General features: G+C 59.9%; 1 protein-coding gene across 3 annotated transcripts; it reads left to right on the top strand.

Moving 5' to 3' along the window:
* Positions 1 to 732: 732 nt before the first annotated feature.
* Positions 733 to 27,062, top strand: HIP1R (huntingtin interacting protein 1 related). 3 transcript variants are annotated; one of them, XM_032471716.1, is made up of 32 exons: positions 736 to 967; positions 13,551 to 13,614; positions 14,007 to 14,149; positions 14,452 to 14,508; positions 15,547 to 15,627; positions 16,034 to 16,110; positions 16,389 to 16,450; positions 18,329 to 18,469; positions 19,200 to 19,257; positions 19,386 to 19,461; positions 19,640 to 19,780; positions 19,906 to 19,967; positions 20,144 to 20,216; positions 20,294 to 20,477; positions 20,572 to 20,660; positions 20,750 to 20,866; positions 20,973 to 21,074; positions 21,319 to 21,513; positions 21,928 to 22,075; positions 22,209 to 22,295; positions 22,648 to 22,755; positions 22,924 to 23,060; positions 23,287 to 23,397; positions 23,635 to 23,693; positions 23,953 to 23,983; positions 24,066 to 24,128; positions 24,484 to 24,584; positions 24,713 to 24,818; positions 24,928 to 25,051; positions 25,128 to 25,189; positions 25,397 to 25,603; positions 25,885 to 27,062. In XM_032471716.1, the coding sequence occupies exons 1-32, from the start codon at positions 875 to 877 to the stop codon at positions 25,930 to 25,932; spliced, it is 3,207 nt and encodes a 1,068-aa protein (XP_032327607.1). In that variant the 5' UTR covers positions 736 to 874; the 3' UTR covers positions 25,933 to 27,062. The 3 variants fall into 3 exon arrangements, 1 of the variants encoding a protein (XP_032327607.1); XR_004316695.1 differs by lacking the exons at positions 25,397 to 25,603; positions 25,885 to 27,062 and having other exon boundaries at positions 733 to 967; positions 24,484 to 24,598; positions 25,128 to 25,145; XR_004316694.1 differs by lacking the exons at positions 25,397 to 25,603; positions 25,885 to 27,062 and having other exon boundaries at positions 733 to 967; positions 24,484 to 24,619; positions 25,128 to 25,145.
* Positions 27,063 to 27,985: the final 923 nt, after the last annotated feature.

Here is a 27,985-nt window from a genome sequence, read left to right as displayed (position 1 = left end):
ACCTGTATTCTGAGAGGAAAGCTGATGACAGCAGAAAGAAAATAACCATTTAAGAGCATACATTTGGGAGAACTGTGATTTTTTAACTTCAGTCTTGTGATGGATAATTTAAAAGGCAAACCAATAATAATGTTTTTTAAAGTCTCACACCACCTCCTGTGGCATCTCTGCCATGCACTTTGATGGCCCAGCTCTGTGTTTTGTTCAGATCCGTCTGCCCGCCGTCCCAGCCCTCACTCTCCTCTTCCTAATACTGTTCCTCAGCTTTGGCAAGGAGTCCGCGTGCGGAGCCTGCGGTCTCTGAAAACTCACCCCACAGCCCAGCTAACAGCTGCAGTCACGTTAGACGCACAAAGGGTGGACAGCTCAACTGTATGCATTTGACACATAAACTAACATAGGACTTTTAAAAAGGAAAGAAAAAATGTCTAGTTGTGCTTCCATTGGCCAGATTCATTGAGGCCCGAGTTTTCTCCAATTACCCGGATCCTGGCCTTGGGTGGACAGGACTTAGTGAGTCCGGGTGGAGGATGTGGTGGGGAAGGGGCTGGTCGGCGCCCCAGCTCGCGAGGACGGAGGAGGGACGGGTTTTTCGCTCCCACGCCAGGGCCGTGGAGGGGCTGGGGGGCCTGGGCCCCGCCTGGCCGGGGGCGGGGTCGGGGGTGGCGGGCGCCCCCCGCGGCAGGGGCGGGGCTCGGGGGCGGGGCGGCCGGCGGCTCCTCCTCCGGGGGGGCGGAGGGCGGCGAGGCGCGGAGCTGCGGACGGCCTGGCGGTGCCTAGGCTCGGGCGGGCGGTCTTACGCGCTCAGTCGCGCGGAGCCGGGCCCGGGAGCGCAGGAGGCGGCAGAGGCGGCAGAGGCGGCAGCGGCGGCAGGATGAACAGCATCAAGAACGTGCCGGCGCGGGTGCTGAGCCGCAGGCCGGGCCACAGCCTGGAGGCCGAGCGCGAGCAGTTCGACAAGACCCAGGCGAGCGGCGGGGCCGCGGGCGGGAGGGCGGGCGGCGCCCTTTCCCCTTCCCCTCGCACGCGTCCCTCGGGGCCCGGCCTGCGCCCGCCTCCGGAGCGCCCGCGGCTCGGGCCGCTCCCCGGCCACCTCGCTCCGCCGGCCGCATCTCGGTCACGGCCACCTGGCTCCCCGGCCTCCGCCGCCCGAGCCGCCCCGCGCGCAGGTGAACCGGAAGCGCGCGCCGGGGCCGGGGTGGCGGGGGACCCAGGTGGCCGGGGACTGAGATGCTGCCGGCGACCGAGGTGTCCAAGGTCTGAGTTGCGGACGGGGACCGAGGTGGCCGGGAGCTGAGGGGGCCGAGACACGGCGGTGGGCCAGGTGGGTCAAGGTGCGTCCGTCCGGCCCAGCCCGACTGGATTTCTCTGCCCGGGGAGTGCCGCCCCTCCCGGAACCCTGCCACCTTCTTCCATGCCTTAAAAAAAAAAAAAAAGCCCCCTCCTCGGGGAAGCAATGCATTTCCTTAAAGGAAACTCCTTGTTTCCTTTTCTCCTGAGCTGTTTTCAGGGCCGCACGGTATCTTATTATCTGTTGGGCTAAAAGTTTCACGTATGTAGCCAGACTTGTTTGCCCGAGCGCTGGCCCACATATAAACAGGTTCACACCCCCTTATTAAATGCCGGCGCCTGACAGACAGAAACTTCCTGGGGCTCCCTTCCCGCACGTCCCACGCGCCTGCATCTCTTCCAGGGGGTGGCCTATCCTGGGAAGGTTATTTTAAAAATGAAACAATGACGGGAGTGTTTATCTGTCCATGTGCTCCTGCTGAGGGTGTTGCTCTGTTTCTGGTTTTCTGTTCCTTTTTATTTTACAAACACTGAGGTGTTCTTACGCCTGGGGGAGGGGGAGAGCATACGTGTTTATTTGCCAAAAATAAGTCAGCCAAGACTGAAACAGCAGAAAATTTTTGCTTCAGAAATAAAGGAAGCCCGAAGGACCCCTCTCACCCCTGTGTGAAGCGGGATGGTGACGTTTGTGTCTGCCACTAGCAAGAGGTTCCTTCCTACGTCTCCCTGCGGGGAGCAGTGACTTTTTTCTGCGGTTTCTTTTAGATCAAGTTAGCACATGCAGCTTACAACTTTCATTTTGAAGTAAGGAAAAAAAAAATGCAGGGGAAACATCTAACCTTTGTGCTTGAGACTAACAAGGAAAATGATCATGAAACCTTGGCTCTGAAATCCTAGTGCTGAGCTAACCTCGCTGCAAATTATTAATTTATCCTTGCGATCGCCATCTGGCCCACGGTATATTTTCAGCCCGGAAAGCCCATCAGAAAAACAAATGTGGCATTTAAAGTCATTAATATGCAATTAATTGTGCCAGGAACTTGTGGAAGGATGGGGAGAAAATTTTAATTGGCAGAGAGAACCTGGGTGTTGTCAGAGCTTGATTCATTCACTGATTTTTAGTTTTTTTCCGTACTTTTGAGGAGGTATAAAGAGGGCTGGTTGCTACATAGAGGAGATGGAATTTAAAGTTTATTGATCTTATCCTTAAATTGTTATAAATCAAGGGCAACCTTCCTAAAGCTCAAAGGGAAAGAATCTCTTCCTGTTACCGGACCACACATTTGGTGGTTGGTTTGATAAACAAGAGCGTATTTTGTTCTTCCTGGTTGGGTTTTTCTCGCCGCCCAAGAGGGTGACTTATAATGAATAATTTGTAATAGGTGAATCTCAGAGGATTTACCCATTCTGGGGCTCTTTTTTCTGAAGAAATGGAGTTTGAGTTCATTGTCTGGGTTTGCTTGTCTTCAGAGTGACTTACTGAGAGATGTAGGAATAAGGTTTTGTGCATGATTAATATTTAATTAGATCACTCCCAGAAATATCTAGTGAGCTGTCAGCCAGTCCCCATTGGTGGAAAGGATGCAGACAGCTGAGATTGCTGCTTTCGGGCCTCCTTCTGGACAGAAAGTAACACATCCACCCATGGACGCACCTTCCCTTTGGGATGCAACGCGTGTCTTCACTTTGACCACAGTGCCCTGGGTAGCAGAGGGGCACTTGGGCTTCCTTAGAATTTAAGTCCCCGCCATCCTGCCAGCCTCACTTTTCCTCCTGGACTCCTGGGTCAGGAGGAGGAAAAATGCCTCCATATTAGCTTTCTTGGCAGGTCACACCCTGTTTTGCAGAAAGGTCCCTTCCGCGCCCTGGTCAGGAGTGTGAAGGGAGGGCAGTCGTACTTCCTTCGAGTGGTGGTACTTGTGATTGTTGCATGATTTGAGTGTGTGTGTGGGTGTTAAAATCCCAGGGGTGGCGTCCAGAAAGCTGGTCTGTTCTTTCCTATGACTACAGTCCCTTTGGTGGTAAAACCCCTTTTCAAAATGGAAGTGACAACATTGTATTGGCTTTTTGTTGTGGTGCTATTCTGAATGCAGAATACTATGGAACACGGTATACCCGTATTCTGAACCTGACAATTGCCTGTCTTGTTAAGAAGGTGGTGTGATATCGTGGAAGGCACTTGTAGGCAGGTGTACCTGACTGCTAGCCTGTGTCCCGGGGCAAGTTACTTAACTCCTGAATCTGTTTCCTCGTCTTGTGAAAATAGAGGTAATTCCATGTACTCCTTAGGGCTGTCTTAAGATGTAGATACAGAGAGGTAGGGCTCAAGTATGGCCCCTCAAAGATGTCCGTGTCCTAATTCCGGGAACCTGTGAGTATTTTACAGTCCCTGATAGGAAAATGCTCATCAGCTGACCTTAACGTAGGTGCTTAGCCTGGGTTGTCCAGGTGGGCCCAGTGTAGTCACAGGGCATTTAAAAGTAGAAGAGGGAGGCAGGAGAGGAGGTCGGAGTGATGAGAGGCGAGGTGAGGACTCCCCCAGCCATCGCAGGCTTTGGAGAGGGAGGAACTCGGGTGTCCTTCTAGAAGCTGAAAAAGGCAAGTAGAGCCTCTAGAAAGGAGCACAGGCCTGCCGGCACCTTGACTTTAGCCCCATGAGACCCATGTTGACTGCTGACCTCCAGTCCTGTCAGGTGCTAAATTTGTGTTGTTTTCGACCACTGAGTTTGTGGCGATTTGTTATAGCAGCAATAAGCAATGAAGGCATCCAGAATGCAGAAACGTGTAGTCTAGTGCTGTGCACATGGTCAGCTGGCCACCTTTCTCCCTTCTCCACCCCCTCAAAAAACAGCTTTAAAATTTGAGAACGATTTCTATCCTTCTACTGGAGAGGAAATCAATCTCTGAGGCTTATTGTGAGTGAAGACTCAGCAGATAGGAGTCCTGGAAATGCTAAACTCCAAGCTTGCTTTTTCCTTATCTGTGAGCCCCTTTGCTGCTCTGGGCCTCAGTTTCCCCTGCAGGAGAAGGAAAGCTTCCTTGAGGGTCAGGACGAGAGGGGCCGCACTGCTCAGTGAGCCAGGCCCGGGGGTGGTGGTGGGGTGTGATAGGCGTTGGGGTAAAGCTACCCAGGTGTTAGGGGTTTTCTGGTGGGAAAGGAGCTGGGGAGGGGGAGCAGCAGGTGGAAAACAGTTCATAGGTCCAATTTTCCAGGTCAGAGAGTGACGTGTCCCCTCAGCAGCCTTTGTAGGATCGAAATCTTGTAAAGATTAACATTTATTGACACTCAGGGCTTCTCAGTCTGGCTCGCATTAGAACAGTGCTATCAAGTAGAAACTGAATGGGAGCCACGTGTGTATAATTTTTAGATTACTGAGCCACACTGACATAAACAGGCAGGTGAAATTCATTTTAATCATATATTTTATTTAGCCCTGTGTATCCAAACTACAACCATTCCAACTCGTAATCACTATAAAAATTATGAATGGGATATTTTACATTCTTTTGCTCCTATCAAGTCTTCATAAATCCATTAAAACATTTTTTTTTGTTTTGCTTTTTGGGGGAGGTGGAGGAGGTAATTAGGTTTATTTATTTTAAAGGAGGTGCTGGGGATGGAACCCAGGACCTTGTGCGTGCTAAACCTGCTCTACCACTGACTGAGCTATACCCTCCCCGTCAGTAAATCTATTTTGTGTTTGACACTCACAGCTGGGCTCATGTTTGGGGTGCTCAGTAGCCACACATGGCCAGCAGCTACTGGATTGACTGGCACGGGTTGAGAATCACCTGGGGAGCTTATAAACTTGCCAGCGTCTAAATGCTGGTGACTTGGTGTGAATTGGCCTGAATTGAAGCCCTGGACATGTGGATCTTTTTTTTTTTTTGGAGTTTCCCAGCCAGGAACTCTTTAGAATCTCATTATTAAAGCCACAGGGCCCAGACAGGTTTGGGAACTTAACTCGAGCTTCTGGTTTGAAGGCTGTTCCCAAATAGGCAGTGGTCTTTCAGACTCCCATCCTTGGCACACGCTGTTCCTCTGCCCTGACTCTCCTTCCCACCCGTGCTGTCACCCTACCTCTGCTGGGCAGGCAGGCGGACTCCCTGTCTGTCTTCGTTATTCCTTGTAGACACTGTGGTGTTACCACACTCAAGTCACTAACCCTTTGGGGCCTCATTTAAATGTTTTTTTTTAAAAAGTCCCCTCACCCCCGAGTTTGGGAGGAAATTAAACTCTGTAGTGGAAGGCAGAATACCCCCAGCTCCGCCCACCCGGCTGCCCGGGCACGTGCAGGCTGGCTGAGGGGCTGGAGAACAGGGGCCAGCCAAGGCTTTCTGAAAAGGAGAAGAGAAACCAGCAGGCGACAACCCACCTAGGACGCGCGCCGCACATCAGCACCTGCTGCTTCCTCTCCCGCCCCCAGAGCAGGGCCAGCTGGGGTGGGTCACGGGTGGTGAGCTGTGCCCTCGCCTCTCATTGCACTGCTGTTTCATGCCCCTGAGACACCATCCACCTGGTTCTGCTGACTGGTGATGCGCAGGGCAGCTGACTTCCTGGCTCCTGGGGAGTCCTGCCAGAATCCCCCTGGGCTCCCCAGGTGTCTTTTGACCTCTTGGTCCAGGGCGGGGTTGGGGCTGCTCCTCCTTCCCCTCCCCCTCCCCATCTTTGATGCATGTTTGTCCCACGACACGTTCGTGAGGACATTTACTGTGTGTGTGTTGGCTTGCTTCCGGTGCTCTGGGGAATGCTATGCAAAGATAATAAAGATCATTCTCCTGGACAAGAGGTTTCGTTTCAGCAAAGGAGTCAGAGAGGTGGGAGACGGACAGGTGCGCTGTGGCAGGGCAGTTAAGGGGAAGACTGTGCCTCAGTCTCCCCATCTGTGAAATGGAGATAATAGCAGTGCTCGAGACACGGAGCGGCTGTGAGGTTTGCAGGACGACACCGTGCCCGATGCAGAGTAAATGCTGCACTGAGTAGCTGTGCACGGAAAAGCAGGCTGGACTGAAAGGAGAAATGATGCCCTCTTGGGTTCTGTTCCTGTGTCCCTCGTTCAGCCTCTGTAAATGAGGAGGGCGGGACTGGGTTGTTGGGAAGAGAAGCAGATCCCTGCCAGGGTTGGGCCGAGGTGGGAAGGTGGGGCACAGCTGTTCCTGGAAGAGAGATCCTGCGGTGCTCATGTTCCAGACCCCGCCCCCCCCGCCCCTTTTCTGGACAGCAGGCCCCTGATTCCAGGTGACACTGTCCTCTGGAAGGTACTCCCAGGGGAAGCCCAAAGTAGCTGCCTTGGCAGAAACGCCTGCGCTCCTGATCTGGCCCCCAGGCTGGCAGGCCTGCCCGTTTGTGAATGAAACCCGCCTGGGCGCTGCAGTCCAGCAGCTTAAAGCGGAAACTCTGGAGTCCAGTCTAGGCCTGCTTGGCTGGGAGACAGGGAAACCCAGCCGGCTAACCTGAGACTCCGGCCTAAAGGGCCTGTGCCAGCCGGGCTGCACTGTAAGCCATACCCTCCCCCTGCTCCACCTGATTCCACGGTGGACTCAAATATCACCTTGTTTGCAAAGCCATCAGCTGCCCGCCTCCTGCCCGCGCCTTACTGGGCTTCCCTAGTTCTCGCGATGTTACTCACCCTGTGTCCATCTCCCCAGACGCTGTGCTGACCCTGCGGGAGTGGGTGGACGTGCGGGTGGCCGTGTGTTTAGATCCAGGGTCACGGAGGAGAGGTTGCATTGCCTCCTGCTCTGAGCCCCTAAGCACTTTCCCCTGTACCCCAAGATCCTCAGACAGGGGCAGTGTTGGCCCCTCTTTCGTCCGAGCACCCAGGAGTGCCCGGCCTAGGGGCCGCCCTCGGTGTGTGTGCTGAGCCAGCCCGGGGAGGCCGGTGGTCTTCCTTTGATGCCGCTGCTCGGTGAGGCCTAAAAGACCGTGGCACCCACTGCAGGGAGAGACCGGGCCCTTGGAGAAAAGTTTAGTAGTGGCGGGGCTGTTTTCCATCTTGCTAAAATAAACAGTCTTCAAACTGCCGTAGGTTCTCCTGCCAGGGAATGACTCAGCCCCCTGGCTTATGGGACAGACAGGTCTGTGGAGACATGTCACCAGGGCCCAGGGAAGGAAGCTGCCTGTCCATCCTGGAGATGGGACTCGGGGCCACGTCCTCTACTCCTCCTCTTCCTCCTCACTTGTCACCTGCAGAGCCCTGGGGAGAGGTGGCAGTGGCCCCTGTGAACTTCATCCTGGTGAGTGGGAGGCTCCTGCCTGTGGCTCACGCCCTCCTCCAAGCACCGCCCTCCCTCCAGTTTCGTAAATGGTGAAATGATTGAGAGGCCAGGCTTGAGAGAGCAGGGACAGGGGACATGAATGAAGGGGAAGGACAGTCGAATTGGCAGGAACAGCCTTGCTCCACTGACCTCCCGTGAGCTGAAGTGACTGAGCTGCAGACCTCCGGCCCTGAGCTCCCCGCTGCTTTGCACGTGACCACATCCAGCCACCGCCTCAGCTGCAGAAATCCTGTGTTTGCTTTCATCAATGGCCTTTGAGGTGGCAAAAGCATTTGAATGGGATCTCTCTGTCCTTCAGACAACTCTGAAAACACTGAAGCAGGCTGACCCACCTCTCTGCCTGTCCCTGTGCCCCTGCTCTTTGAAGGATGTTTTTGTCCCTGCCAAGTGCCACTGTTAAGCGTCATGATAACAGTACAAGGAGGATTAAGTCTGATTCATTTCAGGGTTGATTTTAAAAATAGAAACTGTCTTATGGTTGCCTTTACTCTTTAATTCCAGTGATTAAATTATTAGCTGGAGAAAGAGACACTCACTGCCTTGAATTTAACCAGTGCTTACATTTGAAAGAGCTTTTGCTCATTCAAGTGCTCGCTCTTTCTCTCATCCAGTAAAGACTTACTGGCCACCAGGCACGGGTTTCGGCACTGGAGGTGCGGCAGGGAGCAAGACCAACAGCATTTCTCACGCCAAGTGCATCTGTTCAGGGCTCGGAGGTAGAAACTATAAAAGGTCAGCAGATGGGTTGGTTTCAGATAACAAATGTCCTGGGTGAACGTGAGCAGGAGGGTGCTGTCCGTGTGGAGGGAGGGGCTGCTTTAGTTAAGGTGTTTAGGGGAGACCCCTCAGGAGGGGCGTTTCATCTCCGAGCAAGGTGACCCCAGAAGCACAGCCAGGCCTGGAGGTGGGACCTGGCTTGCCCTGTTTGAGGGACAGAAGGAAGACACATGTGGCTCGAACAAAGCAAGGTTTTGTTTGAGGGTTTTTTATTCCTGCTTCCCAGGCGGGAAAGGGGAAGTTTCTAAAGCGAAGTCTCCCTGGTGAGTCTGGGTGGACAGGTGCAGAGTCCATGGGCTGAAACTGGCCGAGAAGACCTGTATTTGCTTCTATTCGTGTGGGCTGCCAGGTGCGTGGGCTCCTGGGGAAGGGGTCTCCCCGAGTCCGTATCCCTTTGCTGTGCAGAGCTCCCCACAGCCTGGAGGGGTTGGAGCTCACAGGGAACGGCCAGGGCTGCAGCCTCCACGGTCACTCAGCTCTGACCCCTTGCCGAGGGCTGTGGGTTTCCAGAACGGCATTCCAGTGTTGGTACGCGTTGGGCTGAGGGGCTATGGCCCCATGAGTGGCTCATGCTCCTCCTCCATCCTCAGTGACTGTCCCCCGACATTGTCCTCCGACTGCTTGGCTCTTCCTGAAATTTGTGCGGCCCCTTTGCCTGGCGTGAAGCCCCACAAGCGATGGGGCAGGAACAGCGTTGCTGCTGCCACTGACCCGAGCGTCCCGGCCTGGTTGCCTGGCTTCACTGATGGTGTCTGTACCCCAAGGTTTCTGTCTCAAGTCCATACCAGGTGACAAGCCTCTCAGGAATGTCACCTGCTGGGGCTCCTGCCCCAGCCTGGCTGCCTCATGGGTGCTCCCTGCTGAACAGCACCAAGATGCTTTCCTGTGTATCCATGCAGTCACCGGTGCAGGGACAAATAATGCCACTGGTGGCTCTGTCTGGCTAGGTCCTGGGATTGTCTCTTCAGGCTTGACTTCCGGCGCTTCTGCTGGCACCAGACTGGATTTTTATTAGACGAACAAGAATGAGTTTATTCCTGGAAGCAGGGACAGGTGTGTCCTGAGGCTCCGGCTCCCATGGATCCGGTGGGGCCCTCGTAAGAGGCGTTTCCGGACATTCCCACCCTGGTTGCAGGACAGAAGCCACTGAGCGAAAGGCCGGGGCTTGAAGTCAGAAGCCCGTCCTCACCGGCAGGAGTAGGGGAGGCCTGGAGGAGCCCCGTGAACTGCCTGGTGCCGCCTGGTTGCTGTTACCATCCATGGTTTGAACAACTCCCAGATCCGAGATCTGCATGCTGACTTGGAGTGGGCCTAGGTCCTCCCTGAGTGGTAGCAGGCCCTCTGGAGCGGGTCCCTGCGGTGGGACAGGGAAGGACGTCTGTGTTGGCCCATGGACCCCTCGGCCCAACCCCTACCCCAGTGAGACAGGTGGCCTGGGACCCAGTGGTGCCTGAAGCACCCCGTCTGAGTCCTGCCCAGCCACCTTGGGAGCTTCTCTGCCAGGTTCATGGGGGCTTGGGTGTGGGCCGTCTGTGTGGGGACAGTGCTTAGAACAGTGCGTGGCAGGGTGTCAGTGCCCGGTAGCATTTAATCATTGACCTTTGAGCAAGTGATTTACCTCCTTGCTTGGATTTTCCTGCCACCAGCGTTACTTAGGAGATTAAATGAGGTGCTCAGCACCATGCCTGGCACACAGCTGAAGTCAACAAAAACTGTTTTATTGTTCAGTTACTGAGACAGTCTGCTGGCCTTGCGGCATGAAATACGCCTCCTGCGGGCTTCTCAGTGCTGGCGAGTCTGGCTGTGTGTCTGGAGCCTGCTGGAGCCTTCCCAGCCCGCGGCGTGGTCCCCACCCTGCCCTGCGGAGGGTCAGGCCCCACACCGGGAGTCCAGGCGCTGGGTGGAACAAGGTGCAGACTCTTGGAGGGTTCCCAGCGAGGCACCTCCCCGGGGCCTGAGCTCGGATTTTTCTAGCCCAGAAGGAGCAGCAGCTGTCGGAAGCTGTTTAATCACCTCCCTCACGGTCCATCCGCCCTCTGCTGTCCTTGCTGACCCTCCAGCTCCCTCCCCCGGAGTCTCTCTGGGCATATCTGGGGGTCTCACAGACCCACCGTTACTGCCCTTGTTGCGCTTTGCTGCCCCAGGTCAGAAGTGGGGAGAGCTGCTCCCGGCGCCGACCTCTCAGAGTCAGACAGCATCCCGGTAAACAAAGCCCCAGACGGTCGCCCAGGGCCCTCTCTCCGTCTCTGGCTTTTCCATCTCGACCCCGGGGCCCTAGTCAGTCCAGTCCGCTGGAAGCTTGCCTCTCCCAGAAGACCCCCTCCCCCGCCCTCGATCCCGCCCGTTGGGACGGATTGTGCTTGCTGTTGTCAGAGCTGCCCCGTGGCTGTACCAGGGCAGGTGGGGGCCTTTTTCAGTCTGGCAGGCCGGAGAGAGCCCCCATGATGCCCCTCTGACTCCCCCTTATCCTTCAGTTTTCCCACAGTCACCCATTGGGCCGGCGTGAGGATGCCACGCTGTGTAGACAGAACCAAGTGTTGCTGGCAGTCAGAGCTGCCTCTCCTGTAAACCCAGAAGCTAAGCTGTGTCAGAATCGCCCAGGGCAGATGCCAGGGCTGCAGAGAAGAACCCTAGTGCTCTCCCCACCTCTGTGGCCCACTCAGGACGGTCAGGGGAGGCGACAGGCGTCCCTTGGGCCTGCCGTCCCCTCCTGGGACGAGGCTTGGCTGTGGCGCCTGGGAGGGAAAGCGGGCCTGTGCGGCGTCCACAGACCCCCTCTGTGTGAGCACTGTGCCTCCTTGTGAGGCTTCCCGGCCCACACATCTGCCGCCTGCACACAACGGGGCCGTGTTCCCGCCGGGAGGGACCCTGTTCTTGCAGTCAGTGGGGGGAGGGACGGGGGGAGGCCTGGCGCCCAGGCAGCGGTGCCGTGTGCCTGAGTCACCACGTCTTACTGGGTCCCCCGAGCCTCCCTCACTGCTTTTGAGAACCTCCCATGTGCCCGGCCCCGTAGCACAGGGGCAGAGCCTCTTCCCTCCTGGCATTGACGTGGGCTGGGGCTGGGGGGGGGTGACAGACAGGAAGACACCGTTGTCGTCGTCGGGGGTGCTGAGCACAAGGAGAAGCATCAGTCAGGGAGGTTTAAATAGGGTGGCCGGGAGGGTGACAGGCTAGCAGAGACCCCAAAGGGGAGGGACAGATGCTCTCTCTGGAGGTCTGGTGCGCAGCCGGAAGAGGGCGCTCGGTTTACATTTGGACCAATGATGAAGTGAAAGCTTGTGTGCCTAGGGGCCTGCGGGGAAGACTGGGGGGCAGGAATGCTTAACCCTGGGCCCCAGCCCTTCCCTCCCTCCCTTCAGGGTGTGTCCCTGCTCCCGTTCCCAGCTGTGTGCAGGCCCTGGGGGAGGGCAGGGAGGGCTGCTCTCCAGGAGGGAGACGTGAGCACACCCTTCCTGGCATCTGCCCTGGGACTGCAGTTTGCATCTTTGCTTTCGCAGCCTCCTGGGCAGCCTGCTTTGCATGTGTGGCTTCGGCTCTGCTCTATTCTTGCCTGGGACCTCCTGGACCAGGTGGCAGTTGTCAGAAGAGCCAGCTCGGGTGTCAGGGCGGCTGGCGGATGGGGTTACACACCCCCGGAGACAGGCGCTCCCTGCTTACGAGCTGCTGCTGCTTGCTGCTGGGAGCCATGGCCCTCACCCCCTGTCGCCTGCACTGCGGCGTCCGCTGTACTGGAGGGAGGTGCCTGAGGGTTGTATAGCAGGGTCGTTAGGGACACGGAGCGTGGAGTCAGCCAGACCTTTTGCCTTTATTAGCTGTACAGACAAGATACCTGAACTCCCTGAGCCTCAGTTTCCTCATCAGGAAAGTGGGCTCGTGATGACTTGCCAAGGTTGTTACTGGGAGCCTGCTGCCTGTGCCAGGCACAGGGAAGTTGCTGGTTGTTGATCATCATCCTCATCGCCACTACCCTGGGCAGAGTTCTGCCGGGTGGGGCGGGGGCGCAGCTTCTCTCAGTGATGCTTGTTGAATGAAGACAGGCGTGTGGCCTCAGGGAGGCCGTGCTGGCAGAGGGTCGGCAAACACAGAACAGATGGGCATGGAGAGCCTTCTGCATCTGGCTCCCTGAGGCTTCGAGAATAAGAGAAGCCAGAGCCTGTCTGCATTTCTCAGGTCCCTGGTACAGCGAGGCCAGGCTGGGAGAGCGGCCTTGATGCCAGGACAGTGGCACCCGGGGCCTGGTGTGCACCCTGCAGCCCCGCGCCAGGAATGGCCACAATGGGTGCTGTGTGTGAAAGGAGGTCAGCCCCGAGCTGGGGTGGGAGGGAGGGGCCGAGGGGCCTGGCCCAGCCCCCAGCCCAGCCCCCAGCCCCATGGCTCCTAGGTCTGCGGGGCGGAGCAGGAAGCCCCGCCGGCTCCCAGGGGGTTGCTTTTCTTATGGAGGAAACGTTCAGCCTTGCAGAGCAGGCCCACAGTCAGTTCACAATAGACTGTAGATGAGTGAAGTCGCCTCCGTGCCCGGCAGGGATAGTTACTGTTGTCCCCGAGCCAGAGGTGGAGAGCACAGTGGCCTCTGGGATAAAAAGAAAAAGCCCCCGCTGGCCCACGGGGCTCCCTCTCCGCCCTGTCCCCTCCTGCCCCCACTGCTGCTGGGTGGGCTGTTGACAAGCCTGCGCGGGGCCGGGCTGCAGGGTGAGCGTACAGTACCCTGAACCCTTGCCCTGCACAGCCAGCTCCCTGGACGGCCTGGGCGAAGGGCAGTGTGGGCCCTGGTGCCGGAGCTGGGGGAGACTTGGGAGCACCGGCCGGCCTGGGGGGAGTCTGCATTGGTCGGGGACCCTGTCCTGTCCCTTCCACTAACTTCACCAGCAGCTCTTCTCAGTCCACAAGCACCCAGGCCCTTAGCTCAGGGTGGGGCGGAGTGGGTGGACAGAGGGTTACAGGCCCTGCCACCAGCTGGTTTTGCACGTAGTGGCTGTGAGGGCCTTGTCTCTCTGGGCTGTGCCCCACGGCAAAGTGGGGGTGACGTGTGTCTCTTGGGGGAGTCCACAGCCTGTGAGGGCTCGGGTCACGGCAGCCCCTTTGCACCTGCCGTTAACCTGTAGGAAGAGCCAGCCCTGTCTGTGTGTCAGCCTTTCCCCCTTTGGTGGGGTCTCTCCCAGGAAGGCTGCCAGGTTTCTGACCTCTGCCTCCTCTGTCCCTCCCAGGCCATCAGCATCAGCAAAGCCATCAACACCCAGGAGGCCCCCGTGAAGGAGAAGCATGCCCGGCGTATCCTCCTGCCCCTGTCCGTCTGGGCCCCAGGAGCTGGGGGAGTGGGTGGAGGACGTGGGGAAAATGAATGTGGGGAGCAGTGGGCGCCGCAGGTGGCCTGATGGGGCGTGTCTCCTGTGGCCTTGGGCCAGCCTTGCTCACCTCCTTCCAGACTCCAAGTCCCATCGTAGGAAGGCCACCTATTGTCTTAGGCCCTCGGGCCACCTAAATCCGTGGCAGTAACCTTGGCCTTTCTCTTACTTGGCCGAGAACCATGGCTCTTGGCGAACTGGGGCCCTCCTTCCCCGTCCGCCTCTGCGGTCAGTCACTTGTCCAGCTGTACCTGCTGAGCAGCCCGACCCTCCCCCGACTAGAGTCTCTGCTGCCTGCACTTGGCCTTGACCTGGTAGGCATCATTCTGGGCACCCACCATGAGAAGGGGGCCTTCACCTTCTGGTCCTATGCCATCGGTCTGCCGCTTCCCAGCAGCTCCATCCTCAGCTGGAAGTTCTGCCATGTCCTCCACAAGGTCCTCCGAGATGGGCACCCCAATGTGAGTAGCCGCTGCCCACTGCTCTCCAAAGGGGCAGGTCTCCTGTTGCAATGACTCCATGCCTCCTGGGCCCAGGCCCTCCGTCTGCCACCCCCTGAGCAGGCCAGCCCCCAGGGAGGCAGAGTGGTGACCTTTGAAATGAGAGACTGTCCCCACGTCTGCCTCCCTCAGCTCCGGACAGGCCCACCCCCCCTGCTGCCCTCCACCCCAGGCCTGCGCCCTCGGCGTCGCAGCTAGTGCAGGCACAGGCGTGTCGGGGCCGGGACCCTTCATCCTTGCCCGCCGTCTCCCCCTCCGTGCAGGTGCTGCATGACTGCCAGCGGTATCGGAGCAACATCCGGGAGATTGGAGACCTGTGGGTAGGTGCGGGGAGCGGGCACGTGGCCCGAGTGCCTCGCAGGTGGCACTGCCCAGAAAGTCCTGCTTGGAGTTTGGGCCCCCAGCACATGGTCTGAGGGAGTAGAGCACCTGGGATGGGTGTCCTCTGCCTTTCTCTCAGCAAGTTAGAGATGTTATGTGGGGCCACGGCTTGGGGAGGTGAGCATCAGTAAAAGAAATTACAGCCTGGCTTTTAGCGCCTGGCACCAGAAGTTTCAAACATGTCACTAGTGGGCCCTCTGGCTCCAGAAATGACTCGCCCTTTAGCTCCTGTGAGTTGGGGAGTGTGGCAGTACTCCACTCTGTCCGGCTGAGGGAGGGGTGCAGACTCCCAGCCCCCCCGGACCGGCTGCCTTTGAGTCTCAGGGTTGGAAACCTGTGTTTTCTGCAAGGTCCCCAGGAGTCTCATTCACAGAGCCGCGGGGCTTGTGTGCTAGATCCACTCCGAGACCCTCAGGAATTAGGCTTCCTCTTGGGTGGAGGGGAGGGCCTCTGGCCTTTTTTGTCCCCTGGGAGCATTGCTGGGGCCTGTCAGCCAGGCGGGGTCAGGTGGCCTCTGGGAACTGACCAGCCTGTGGAGAGGAAGCCCCTTGAAGGATGGAAAACGGCATCCTTGGTGCCATTTGCAGACACAGGGCCAGCTGGCGTGGCCGCAGGGGATGTGGTGTTTGGAAGTGACAGAGGAGGCAGCTGGGAGGATGTGTACACGCGCCCGTTGGAACGTGCCTCCCCGGCCACCACTTTAATAAAGTATCCCAACTCAGAGCTGGCCTCTTGCCCCGGACAAAGAGCTCTCTTGTCACAAGAGTTTCTTTGGCAAAAATGATAAGAAGAGAGAGTGATAGGCAGAGAGGGGGTTGGCCGCCTCTGGCTGGTCATGCAGTGTTTGTCGAGTGAATAAGTGACAGTGTGGGTGGGTGAGGGAATGGTACCCACCTCGCGTCTCTGGCTCAGCTTCCTTGCTTGCCCTGCGCGTGCTCCCGGGCACTGAGTCCTTACCTGGGGCCCTGTCTCCGCAGGGGCATTTGCATGACCGATACGGACAGCTGGTGAATGTTTACACCAAACTGTTGCTGACCAAGATCTCCTTCCACCTTAAGGTAGTTTCCTCGGAGAGTCGTGGGGCTGCAGGGACCGGGGCTCTTCCCTCCGTGATGTCCTAGGACGTAGAGGGAAGGTGGGCTCTGTCCTGCCCCGACCTGACCCCAGAGGAGACTCAGGACAGGACGGCGGGAAAGTCAAGGCCCTGGCACGTTCCTGCGGGCTTGGAGGTGGTCTCAGCCCTGCCCTTGGCTTGGGGCGGCCTCTGGCTCTGGCTGGACTTCCTGTCCCCTCTCCCCTGGTCTCTGCAGTTGCTGCAGCCCCTTCTCAGCTGGCACCCAGGGCAGATGGCGGCTCCACAGGCGAGGGGGCTCCTCCGGCCCCTTTCCCTCCCTCAAAAGCTAGAACTGGTTCTGGGCCAGGGCCGAGAGGGGCCATGGTTGAGTGGGGGTGTCCTCTCTGCAGCACCCCCAGTTTCCTGCGGGCCTGGAGGTGACAGACGAGGTGTTGGAGAAGGCCGCTGGGACTGACGTCAACAACATGTGAGTCCTTCCCTGGGTTCCCCTGTCTCTTCCTACAGTGACCCTCACCCAGCTTCCCTGGGGGCTGTGCTCGGTCTGGGGCTGAAGGTCATGTTCAGGAGATGAGGCCAAAGCTAAGGGGATGGGGTGTACCTGGAACTGGGCATTTTTGGCTGATGGACTGTTGTATCTGCAAAGACATGTTGATGAACTTGCTCCTTCTCTGACCTGGGGCGTCTTGTGGGGGCACGCCCCACACCCCTGTGGCTTAGCCCTCCTCTGCCCATCCCTCTCCGTAGCTTCCAGCTCACCGTGGAGATGTTTGATTACATGGACTGCGAGCTGAAGCTCTCTGAATCAGGTAAGTAGCTGAGGATATGATCTGGGGTCTGATTGTGAGTCCTTAGGGCCCAGGGTTGGGACAAGAGGGACATAGACCTGCCACCCCTAGTGGCCAGCCTGACTTACCGCTCTTAAATGCACCTGCCCCCTGAGGTCCACGCCCCTGCCAAGAGCAGGTCTCGAGGCCTCCAGGTGCCCTCAAAGCTGGGGAAGAGAGGCCTTTACTGCCCCTGCAGGACGCCAGGCCCCAGCTGGGTATGCCCAGGGCACGGTCTTGGCCATTTCTTACATTGAACAAACCCACTCCCTTGGCCTCAAGGCAGGGAGGATGGGGAAGGGGGCACCAGAAGCCTCCTTTCCAGGTTCGCAACCCAAGTTCCCACCGACCTTGGCGTCTGCAGATCCTGCCCCGTGACAGTTGGTTTGGGCCGTCTGGCCCATTGTCTGCTGTAAAAAGGACTCTGAGTCACATCGGATTTCCCAGCCCAGGAACCCAGCAGCCGCTGGACAGGAAATCTCAGGGGGCTCACCCTCCCCAGGCTGCAGAGGTGATTGTTCTAAGTGGCAGCTTCATAACAACTTGTGGGTGACTCAGTGCTCCCCGCAGGAGAGTGAGAAGCAAATGCCTTTTTAAGGGAAACCGGGAGTTAGAAAGAGGTGGGTCTGGGCACCTCCTGGCATTCCGGTGTCTAGACTCCTGAGGCCAGGCCAGTCTGGGGGCATCTGAACCTTTCATGCCCAGGAGGGCCAGCCGAGGACCTGACCCGGGGAGTGGAGGGCAGCTGCCCTGCAGATCTGTGCCTCTCCCAGTGGGGAGGGGAGGAAGCCCAAGGTGGGCGCCCCCACCCCGCATGCTGGCTCCTCCCTAAGAAACGGCACAGGGGCCGGAGGGCGTTCCCCCAACAGCCAAAACTGGGAAATGTCCTGAACACCCCTCAGTGGAGAAATGGCTACGTTGTGTTTAAACCCCAAATAGTGTTTTATGTGTGTTTTAAGTTTCTGCAAGAAAAGTGTACTTGACATGACATGTCATTAGGAATTTAGTTTTAAGCAGGTGAGGGGCAGCATGTAGTGCCTTCCTCCTCGTCCCTTCCCTCCCGGTGTCTCGTGTCACTGGAGGTGGGCGGATGGTCCCACCCCGGGCAGAGCAAGAGCAGGGCCCTGGCTTGGCGCCTGCCCATCCAGAACATGTCCCGGGTGGGCCGCCCTGGGGGCCTCCTCACGGTCATTTCTCTCCCTGCCCCGGAGAGGAGGCCGGCTGGGGCAGCAGTATGTCTGTCCCTTTCCCTCCTGCTTGGTCCATTGGATGAAAGGCTGATTCTCAGGGGCAGGGGAGACTGACCCCTGGGGTTTGCAGAGCCGTGTCCTGAGCTGTGAGCCTGTTTCCACGTCTGCAGGATGAGGCCTTGGGGCTGCATGGCCTCAGGCCTCCTTACCTCCCAAAGTTTCAGAGTGAGCTGGAGGCCCGTGGGTACAGGCCCCACGAAGTCACCCTGTCCCTCCAGCTCCTAGTCCTGGCCTTCCCCCCGGAGGCTCTCAGGACACCCCCACAGAGCTGAGCTAGATTCTATTTGCTGCCCCCTTGCTGTCACCCTAGTTGGTGGGAGCGCTGGGCCTGAGTTCTAGGCAGCTTCAGTGCACAGAGTCTGTCCTGGCCTAGGAGAGCACGTCGGTGTCCGCAGGCCTGGGGTAGAGCCCTGCTGCCTGGCCAGGAGCTGTAATGTCCGTTCCCCGGGCCATTGCCCCGTCTTCACATCCCCGGGTTGTTGTGACAGTGCTGTGAGATGCCACTGTCCTCACCACGGCCATCATTACAGTTCTGGCCAGGGTGGGCTCTGCACCTGCACCTCCCTGGCTCCCCAGCTCAGGCTGCTCCTCCTGCCCCTCTTTATTGCAGTTTTCCGGCAGCTCAACACAGCCATCGCGGTGTCCCAGATGTCCTCGGGCCAGTGCCGCCTGGCCCCCCTCATCCAGGTCATCCAGGACTGCAGTCACCTCTACCACTACACGGTCAAGCTCATGTTCAAGCTGCACTCCTGTGAGTACCCCCCGCCCCCCTGCCTCGGGCCCTGAGGGTCAGCCGAAGCCCCAGAGGGCTGTGTTGATAGACACACAGGAATGAAACCAAGGTATCTTTATTTACTAATTAAATATAGCAGTAATAAACTCCATTATCCATTAACATAAAAACATTCTTGTTATGAAAAATCACTGTTTTCCAAAACAGAGATACAGTAAGAGTCGCATAGTTTCACGTGTTTGCTGTTCTCTTAAACGTCTGGCCTGGGAGGAGGCAGTGTTCCGACAGGCACGGGCACGTGGCGTCTCCTTCGTGTTCAGGAAGGGTCTGGGCCCAGCAGACCCTCGGAAAGGGCTCATCCCAGACCTTGCTTCGAGACCCACTGGCCCGGGGTGTGTGAGCTGTTCCAGTGTCAGCCCCGGGCACATGAGTGTGGGTGCGCCTTGAAGGTGCGGCAGAGCCGGTCATGAGTGAACTGTGCGAGCTGTGGTCACGGTTCCTTCCCTCGCTCAGCAGAGAGCTGACCCCTCACAGGGGTCTCCTCTGGCCCTCCCGATGGTGGGCGGGACCTGGCCAGGTGGCTGGTGACCTCTCTAATCTATGATTATATTATATTATATTATAATAATTTTATATAATATTATAATTTCTGGAACCTGGAGGAACGGGGAAGGGAAAGAGAGGCAGTGGATCTGAAGTCTTAGCCACAGAGCAGTGAGACCTTACAGTTAAACCTTACTGCCCCCAGGTCTCCCTGCGGACACTCTGCAAGGTCACAGGGACCGGTTCCATGAGCAGTTCCACAGGTACCAGCCTTGGTGGGGCTGAGGATAGCAGGAAAGAGGCGCTGTGACTCTCAGCCACATGCGCTGGGGACGCCCGCTGGGGCCTGGCTCCTCTGACCCGCGTCCCTCCCCTCCCACCTTCCCGGCAGTCTCAGAAACTTCTTCCGCAGAGCCTCTGACATGCTCTACTTCAAGCGACTCATTCAGATCCCCCGGCTGCCCGAGGTACTGGCGCCCTCCAGAGGCCGCTGCTGCGCTGCAGCCCTGGTGCCTGCCCTGGGCTGTGTGCACTTGGAGGACCCTGGGCAGCTGGCGGTGCCCCACGTGGGCTGTGGGGTTGGCAGAGGGAGGGCTTCCTGGCAGGGTGGGGCTGCTGAGCACCTTCCACCCACTGCCCCCGCAGGGACCTCCCAACTTCCTGCGGGCCTCGGCGCTGGCGGAGCACATCAAGCCGGTGGTGGTGATCCCAGAGGAGGCCCCTGAGGACGAGGAGCCTGAGAACCTCATTGAGATTAGCACGGGTCCCCCAGCTGGGGAGCCAGCGGTGAGCTGCCCCCTTGCTGAGGAGGGGTGTTGGGGGGTCACGGTCCCTGGGCTGTCTCCCTCTCTCTCCTGGCCAGGAGGACCTGGGGCAGTTGGGGCAGAGGTCACCGTGCTTTGCTGTGACAGGTGGTGGCTGACCTCTTTGAGCAGACGTTTGGACCCCCCAATGGCTCCATGAAGGACGACAGGTGAGAGGGCCCGGGGGACTGAAATAGCCTTCACAAGAACTAGCGGTGCCCAAATCCCAAGGGGCCACCGATGAGACCAGTTGCTGTGCCTGGGTCTCCTGACTGTCCTGGTTGACAGAACTTGAACGCCAGGACTCTGTGGGCCTGGGAAAACTCTGCCCGACCTCTGTCCCCAGGGACCTTCAGATTGAGACCTTGAAGAGGGAGGTGGACTTGCTTCGCGCAGAACTGGACAAGATCAAGCTGGAGGTGAGGGGCGCGGCCGAGGGGGGCTGGACCCTGCGGCTGCCCCGCCCGCGGGACCCACGCCCCTCCTGCCTCCGCAGGCCCAGCGGTACATCTCGCAGCTGAAGGGCCAGGTGAACACGCTGGAGGCTGAGCTGGAGGAGCAGCGGAAGCAGAAGCAGAAGGCCCTAGTGGACAACGAGCAGCTCCGCCACGAGCTGTCCCAGCTGCGGGCCGCCCAGCTGGAGGGCGAGCGCAACCAGGGCCTGCGCGAGGAGGCCGAGAGTGCGTGCGGGGCCGAGCGGGGCAGGTGGGGTCCGGGCTACGGGGTGGGCTGGGGGCCGCGGGGTGGGCTTCACGGCCTTCCCCTCCTGCACAGAGAGGGCCAGCGCCACGGAGGCGCGCTACAGCAAGCTGAAGGAGAAGCACAGCGAGCTCATCAACACGCACGCCGAGCTGCTCCGGAAGGTGGGCCGGGCGGGGGCGGAGCCTGCGGGAGGAGGGGAGCCCCCGGCGCCTGCAGAGCCCAACTCCGAGCCTGGCCCCCGCCTGTGCAGAACGCAGACACGGCCAAGCAGCTGACAGTGACGCAGCAGAGCCAGGAGGAGGTGGCGCGGGTGAAGGAGCAGCTGGCCTTCCAGGTGGAGCAGGTGAAGCGGGAGTCGGAGATGAAGGTGCGTCCAGTGAGCACAGGCCCTGCCTGGTGGGTTCCTCCCCCAACCCCGCAGCATCCCCTCCAGCTCCACAGTCCCTGTGATGTGCTGTCCTGTCCCGTCCCAGCTGGAGGAGCAGAGTGACCAGCTGGAGAAACTCAAGAGGGAGCTGGAGGCCAAGGCTGGAGAGCTGGTGCGCACGCAGGAGGCCCTGAGCCGCACGGAGCAGGTGTGGTGGCCGCTGGGTAGGGTGGCCTCCTGGGATCGGGTGGGACAGGAGTTGGGTTGGCTCAGAGGGGCCCTCGGTGCTCTTGGGGTGGGGCTCTGACCCCGTACCTGGGAGGATGCGTGAGAAACAGGACTTGGTCCTTGGCCCTCGGTCTAATGGGGCCGCAGGAACTGTCTGTTGATTAGGTGGGGAGGGGGGCAGGCGCGGCCTCTGGAAGCCTCGCTCACACACCAGGTTTTCACAGAGCGGGTCAGAGCTGAGCTTGAGGCTGGATGCGCTGAGTGCAGAGAAGGACGAGCTGAGCAGTGCTGTGCGGCAGCGGGAGGAGGACCTGCTGGCGGCCCAGAGCCTGGTTCGGGAGAAGGAGGAGGCGCTGAGCCAGGAGCAGCAGCGTAGCTCCCGGGAGAGGGGCGAGCTGCAGGGGCGGCTGGCGGACAAGGTAGCTGCCCCGCCCCCACCCCACCCCTCCCCTCCCCTCCCCACCCCTCCCCTCGCTTCGCGCTCTCGCTCTTATATTTCCCCCTCTCCTCCGCCCTTCCCCTTCCCCTCCGCCCTTTCCATTGCCCCTCCCCCCTTTCCATTCCCCATCCCACCCCCTAATCCTCCTTCTCCCCCATACCCCATCCCCATACCCCCCCCCCGTGTTAACAGCTGAATCGGGACAGAATTCCTTTTCATTACTGAGCTGTCCGCCTTACTCCTGAGCCTAAGCACTGGGGGTGGAGCAGGGCCTCTTTTCAGAACCTCCTCCCCCACAGCAAGGGTCTCCTCTCGGGACCTGGCTGGTTGCCAGCCCGTGGGGCTGACCCTGGGGGGCAGTGGGGTCTAAGCCTCCTCTCCCCGCTTCCGGCAGGAGTCTCAGGAGCAGCGGCTGCAGCAAAGGCTCCTGGATGAGCAGTTCGCCGTGCTCCGGAGCACAGCCGCTGAGGCCGAGGGCATTCTGCGGGATGCGGTGGGCAAGCTGGACGACCCCCTGCACCTGCGCTGCACTAGCTCCCCGGGTAGGGCCGCCCCCAGTGCAGGTGCAGGCGCTCGAGCCGTGGTCCTCTTCCCTCCCACCCGGAGAGGCGGGCAGAAGGATGATGGGGCCTCAGGCCGGGCTCCGCCCCTCACTGCTTCTCCCTGTGCTTGCAGACTACCTGGTGAGCAGGGCCCAGTCGGCCTTGGATGCAGTGAGTGCCCTGGAGAAGGGCCACGACCAGTACCTGACCTCCAGGGCAGGTAAGTACAGCTGGGACAGGAGTGGGCAGGGCAGAGGCCGCCAGCTGAGGTGCTGGGTCCACCAGGCCTTCGCTGCCTTCTGCCTCTGGGGAGGTTTCCCATAATCAGGAAGCTGAGCAGGTACTCCCCTCCCCCACCCCTACCTCGGAGCCCAGCTCCACCAAGGAACCCAGCCCTGTGGGCCTGGGGTCACAGACCTGAGTGTGGTTCCCATTCTGCTTTCTGGCTGCGTGATTCCCTCCCCCTCCACCCCCCTAAGCTGGGGGATTGGTGCCTGTCTCTGGCTTGCTGGGCTGGGAGCTGGATGAGCTATGCAGCGGCAGTGCTAAGGTTCACCACTCTCCTTGCGTAGACGCCTCTGCCCTGGTGGCAGCGCTGACCCAGTTTGCCCACCTGGCTGCGGACACCATTGTCCAAGGCAGCGCCACCTCCCACCTGGCCCCCACTGACCCTGCTGACCGTAAGTGAGCCCTGACCTTGTATCTCAGTGGTCCTCCTGGGCGACCCCGGCAAGAGGGGGCTGTGGACAGGTCCTGGTGTCAGACGGGGTTGGGGCCTGCGTGTGGGGTCTTCCAGGGTTCCTGGAGCCGGCTCCCTTCACGGCTCTCTCCCCGCCCTCTCCCCGCAGGCCTGATCGACACCTGCAGGGAGTGTGGGGGCAGGGCGCTGGAGCTCGTGGGGCAGCTGCAGGATCAGCAGGCTCTGCTGCAGGCCCGGCCTGGCCTGGTGCGGGGTCCCCTGCAGGGCATCCTTCAGCTGGGGCAGGTGAGGTGTGCAGCCGTGACTGCGAGCACAGGCCAGGGCACCTGGGTGGGGCTTACATCCCCAACTTTTCTTCACCTCCTTCCAGTTTGGGCTGTACAGGTGCCATGTGCAGAGCCTGCGGCTGCAGGACACAGAACATGGCTGCCCCAGCCTCTCTCCCAGGCTCTGTGGGGTGGCGAGGGGTCAAATCCACCCTGTCTAACCCCTGGATACCTTCGTCCCCCAGGAGCTGAAGCCCAAGAGCCTGGATGTGCGTCAGGAGGAGCTTGGGGCTATGGTGGACAAGGAGATGGCGGCCACGTCTGCGGCCATCGAAGATGCCGTGCGGAGGATCGAGGTGAGGACCCGGTGCAGGGGTGCCTCCACTTCGTGCAGGAGCCCTGGGGGCTGGGTTGGGCCGAGTGCTGGCTGCACCCACCTCTGCACTCGGCCTCCGTGTGAGGGACAGACGGCCCCTGTAGGTCAGACCTGGGGTGCCGGCGGGGGGGGGGGGTGGCTGGCTTTCCCTCCTTGGGCCATTGCCTCCCACGCTGCCCTCCTCCCAGCCTGCTCAGAGCTCTGTTGTTGGGTGTAGGACATGATGAACCAGGCCCGCCATGCCAGCTCTGGGGTGAAGCTGGAGGTGAACGAGAGGTGAGCCCCACTTCTGCCCCCCAGGGTGGGGCAGTTTCCCAGCAGCCTTCCCAGATCTGGAAGGGGGGTTCTGTCCTGACTTCAGCTGTAGAAAGAAGGGTTGGGAACCAGCAGAGCACACCCGCCCTGTGGGCCCACCTGCGGAGTGCCCAGTGGTTTTCCCATGAGAGGCAGGACCAGACTCCCTACGCTCATCAGGGGCTTCTGGGGCCACACTGCAGATCCTTCTCTTTTCCCCACCCCTCCCTCCTCTCCCCAGGATCCTCAACTCCTGCACAGACCTGATGAAGGTGAGTGGCCGGCTGGGACCCCAGGGCGGGCTCTGTACCTGGCAGGGCCGCCTGAGAGTGACATGTGTCTTGGTCTCGGCAGGCCATCCGGCTGTTGGTGACAACGTCCACCAGCCTGCAGAAGGAAATTGTGGAGAGCGGCAGGGTGAGCTAGGCTGCCCGCTGGTCTGACAGCACCTCCCTCGCTAGGCCAAGTGGGCCCGTCCCTGGTGGGCAGCCCACACCGCTGGGGCCACAGATTCCTGAAAGGGGCAGGACCCCAGATCACCCTGTGGCTTAAGCCTGGCCATGGGGCTCTTTCTGGCACGAGACACCTGAAGTGTGCAGTGATGGCAGACCTTTCCCACGCATGCAGCGTTCCTGGGAATCATAGCTTCGCCCCTGACATGGCCCGGGCGTGCGCCCTTGTGCTTGGGGTGAGGGGAGAAGGGCTCAGTGGGGGATCTGTTGCCACTTGTGATGTCCTTCATTGGTCCGCCCTGCTCTCCTGTCGCCACTAGGGGGCAGCCACGCAGCAGGAATTTTATGCCAAGAACTCCAGGTGGACGGAAGGCCTCATCTCTGCCTCCAAGGCCGTGGGCTGGGGAGCCACACAGCTGGTGTATGTCGCCCCAGGTTGGGGTGGGGCGCAGCAGGGTGTGTGGTGCTCAGGGTCTGGGGAGGGAGCGTGGGGGTGGCCCGGTTGTCCATGAGGCTGGAGACCCAGGCCCTGCCTGGCTCTGCCCCCAGGGAGTCAGCTGACAAGGTGGTGCTTCACACGGGCAAGTATGAAGAACTCATCGTCTGCTCCCACGAGATCGCGGCCAGCACAGCCCAGCTGGTGGCGGCCTCCAAGGTGAGGCTCCGTGCTCAGCCTCTCACCTCGGGTTTCTCCGCTCTGGGCAGGGAGACGAGGGGAAGGGGGTGAGCCCAGCAGGCCCCTGACCCACCCGCACTCTCCCCAGGTGAAGGCCAATAAGCACAGCCCCCACCTGAGTCGCCTGCAGGAGTGTTCGCGCGCCGTCAACGAGATGGCCGCCAACGTGGTGGCCTCTACCAAGTCGGGCCAGGAGCAGATCGAGGACAGAGGCGAGTGCCGGGGTCCTGGTGTAGCAGCCGGGGTGGAGGCTGGCACCCAGACACTTACCCTTCCCTCTGGTCACAGACACCATGGACTTCTCCGGCCTCTCCCTCATCAAGCTGAAGAAGCAGGAAATGGAGACCCAGGTAGGCACCCACACCCAGCAGCCCAGCTTCCTCCATACCGGCCTCCCCTGTCCCTCCTCCATCCTCCCCTGTCCCTCCTCCATCCTCCCCTGTCCCTCCTGCATCCTCCCCTGTCCCCTCCTCCTGTCCCTCTCCTATGGCTGAGCTCCAAGAAGGCTCCCTGGGCCACGGCTGTGGGGTCCATTGAACGGCATTGCGGGGCTGCAGGTGCGGGTCCTGGAGCTGGAGAAGACCCTGGAGGTGGAGCGTGTGCGGCTGGGGGAGCTGCGGAAGCAGCACTACATGCTGGCCGGGGCCGTGGGGGCGCCCGGTGAGGAGGACCCCGGCCGGCCTAGCCCTGCCCCCCGCAGCGGGACCTCCAAGAAGCCGCCCCTGGCCCAGAAGCCCAGTGTGGCTCCCAGGCAGGACCACCAGGTGCCAGGCATCAGTGCTGGGGGGGGTGCAGGGGCGGGTGGCAGGGCAGGGGCCCTGGGGGTGCTGTCCTGGCCTCTGCTTGCCAGTGTGAAGGGCATAAGGCCTTGGAGGTCAGAAACACATGCTGCCCCGGCGACAGGGGGAGCACAGCACATGCCAGGGGCTTGCTGAAGAGGGAGGAGGCAGAGGACAAGGAAAGGTGGGGTTCATGGGGGCCTGGCCTGGATATGTCACGCACCCCCGGCTGTGGCCACTGAGCCCCGCACCTTTGACTCCTGCAGCTCGACAAAAAGGATGGCATCTGCTCGGCTCAACTCGTGAACTACTAGGCACCCCCGAGGGGTCCAGCGGGGAGGCTGATGGGCAGGCCCGGGCCCACGTGGCTGAGGAAGCTCTGAGAGGCCCGGTCCCCAGCCCCACAGCCCGCATCAGTGTCCCCAAGGCCTCCAGCCCTCGCTGAGCCTGAGGGCTCAGGACTGACCAGGGCCAACAGGACCAGTTCTCCTGGATGGAAGCAGCCAGAACCCAGCAGGCCTGAGCCACAGCTCTTCAGGAAATACACGGAACATTCTTAATATTCTGAGTTAGATCTGTTGTGAGTTCGTATTCAACACACTGGGAAGCAGGGCCACTGGAGGGGCTGTCTGGAAAAGCCCCCCACCTCTTCGGACTCGGGTCTGAGGTTAGAGATGACTAGGAAGAACACAGTCCGTGCTGACTGCTGGGGAGATGGGTACATCACCTGTTTATGGCCTTCTTGGGGCACTGATTCCATGGAGACGGGACCTGGTGGGGCCACAAGCAAAGTGGGATGCTCTGGGTGGACTGGGGGTAGCGCCCCTCTCTCCCCAGGCCTTGCTCTAGGACATCAGTGATGTGAGTGCTGGGGGGACGCAACCCTCGGCCAGGCAGAGGCAGGCCACGTGAGGCTGCCTGGCAGGGCGGACCCCGCGGCTGAGCGCCCACACCCGCTGGGCACAGGTGCTGCCACCTTGTGGTCTCTGTTCCCGCTGGACTGACTGCAGTGACTCACCCGCTTCCTGTTTTTCATTCCCCTGATCTGGGTGCCCCTGCCCTGGAAGCCCCATTCTGGCCACCTCCCATGCCCACCTTCTCCCCCCTCTGCCTGCCCACTCCCTGGGTGATTCCCAGCTCCCCTGAAGGCTCACCCAGGAAAAGGCCAGGAGCTAGGAGCGGCGGCCCGCTCCGTGGAACCCAGGTACCTCATGCTGCACAGGAGGGGGCTGCCGTTGGGGAGGGCTCGGCCTGGCCCCGCCCCAGACGGAGGAGTGGGAGGCACTGTTCTCCCGGAGCCCGCGCCTCCCGGGGAGGGGGACCCGGCTGGAGGAGAGGCCCCGGGTCTGGAGATGAGCACAAGGAGCCAGCTTTGTTTGCTTTCTGTTGAGTGTTTCCTTGTGTTGAACTGTCAGATGGGCAATAAAACGCACTTAGACTGTTGTCACCGTCACCCCACGGTGAGGGGCTGCGCCGGGGCTGTTCACTTCTAAGAGGACAGGACGCTGGGCAGGCAGCGTCTTAGCTTTTGCAGGTAGTGGGGCCGCGCTGGGGCCTCAGGAAACCTCAGGGCCGCTTCTGGTTGCTTCCCTGGGAGGGTTGTGACTCTGGGACACGTGTGTGGTGAGTCACTTCTGTAGGGACGTGGGGCTTTTCTCCACGGCCTCCATTCCTAGCCGGAGCCCCCTCCCCAGCCCTGTTGGAAGCCACACCTCTTTCAGGAAGGGAGGGGTGATGGCTGAGACTGCTTCCTCACGCACAAACCTGAGCTTGGTGGTGACTGACTCCTGGCTGGACTTGACCGTCATGGCCACATACAGCTTTTTATATGAGATAACTTAACAGGTGTCCAGGCTTCTGGGAGCATGGCTGGCTGTGCCCGCACCCACCTTCCCCAGGAGACCCCGGGGGTGGACGCCGGTGCTCTGCCTTGGCGGGCTGCCCTCAGTAACTGCACCCCTCCCCCAGGTCACCAGCATTTGTGGAACCAAAGGACAGTGCAGGTCAGTGGGGGGAAAGGTCGCCTTGGGTGGCTCCTGCCATGTGGCCTCGGGCAAACATCCCACTCCCCGTGCCTCAGCTTCCTGGGGGATGAATTGGGGCCCTGCCTCCCTCCAGAGTGGTTGTGAGGAGACAGGTGGGGACAGGTGTCAAAGTGCTTTGAAAACTCATCTCCACGAACAGGGAGGTACTGAGAGGGTGCCCGTGTCTGGTCCTGGTTTTCTGAAGCTGTTTTTCTTACAGACTTTAAAGTACATGATTCTCTCCAAATACAAACCAGAACAGTAGTGTGAGCTGACTGCACTTAAGTCCTCAGTGAGCAAACGTTTAACTGGAGCCCCACAATGAGCAGCGTCGGAATCTGGC

The sequence above is a fragment of the Camelus ferus genome, chromosome 32, assembly GCF_009834535.1.
Source record: "Camelus ferus isolate YT-003-E chromosome 32, BCGSAC_Cfer_1.0, whole genome shotgun sequence".
Taxonomy (NCBI): Eukaryota; Metazoa; Chordata; class Mammalia; order Artiodactyla; family Camelidae; genus Camelus; species Camelus ferus.
The sequence above is the reverse complement of the archived record's forward strand: the minus strand, read 5'-3'. Positions and strand labels throughout refer to the sequence as shown.

Bases quoted from the DNA above. Each gene is read 5' to 3' on its own strand.
- HIP1R (XM_032471716.1), top strand. From the start codon at position 875: ATGAACAGCATCAAGAACGTGCCGGCGCGGGTGCTGAGCCGCAGGCCG. The intron at 20,478-20,571 runs GTGCGTGCGGGG...CCTCCTGCACAG, and splicing joins CCTGCGCGAGGAGGCCGAGA to AGAGGGCCAGCGCCACGGAG. The intron at 22,076-22,208 runs GTAGGGCCGCCC...CTGTGCTTGCAG, and splicing joins GCGCTGCACTAGCTCCCCGG to ACTACCTGGTGAGCAGGGCC.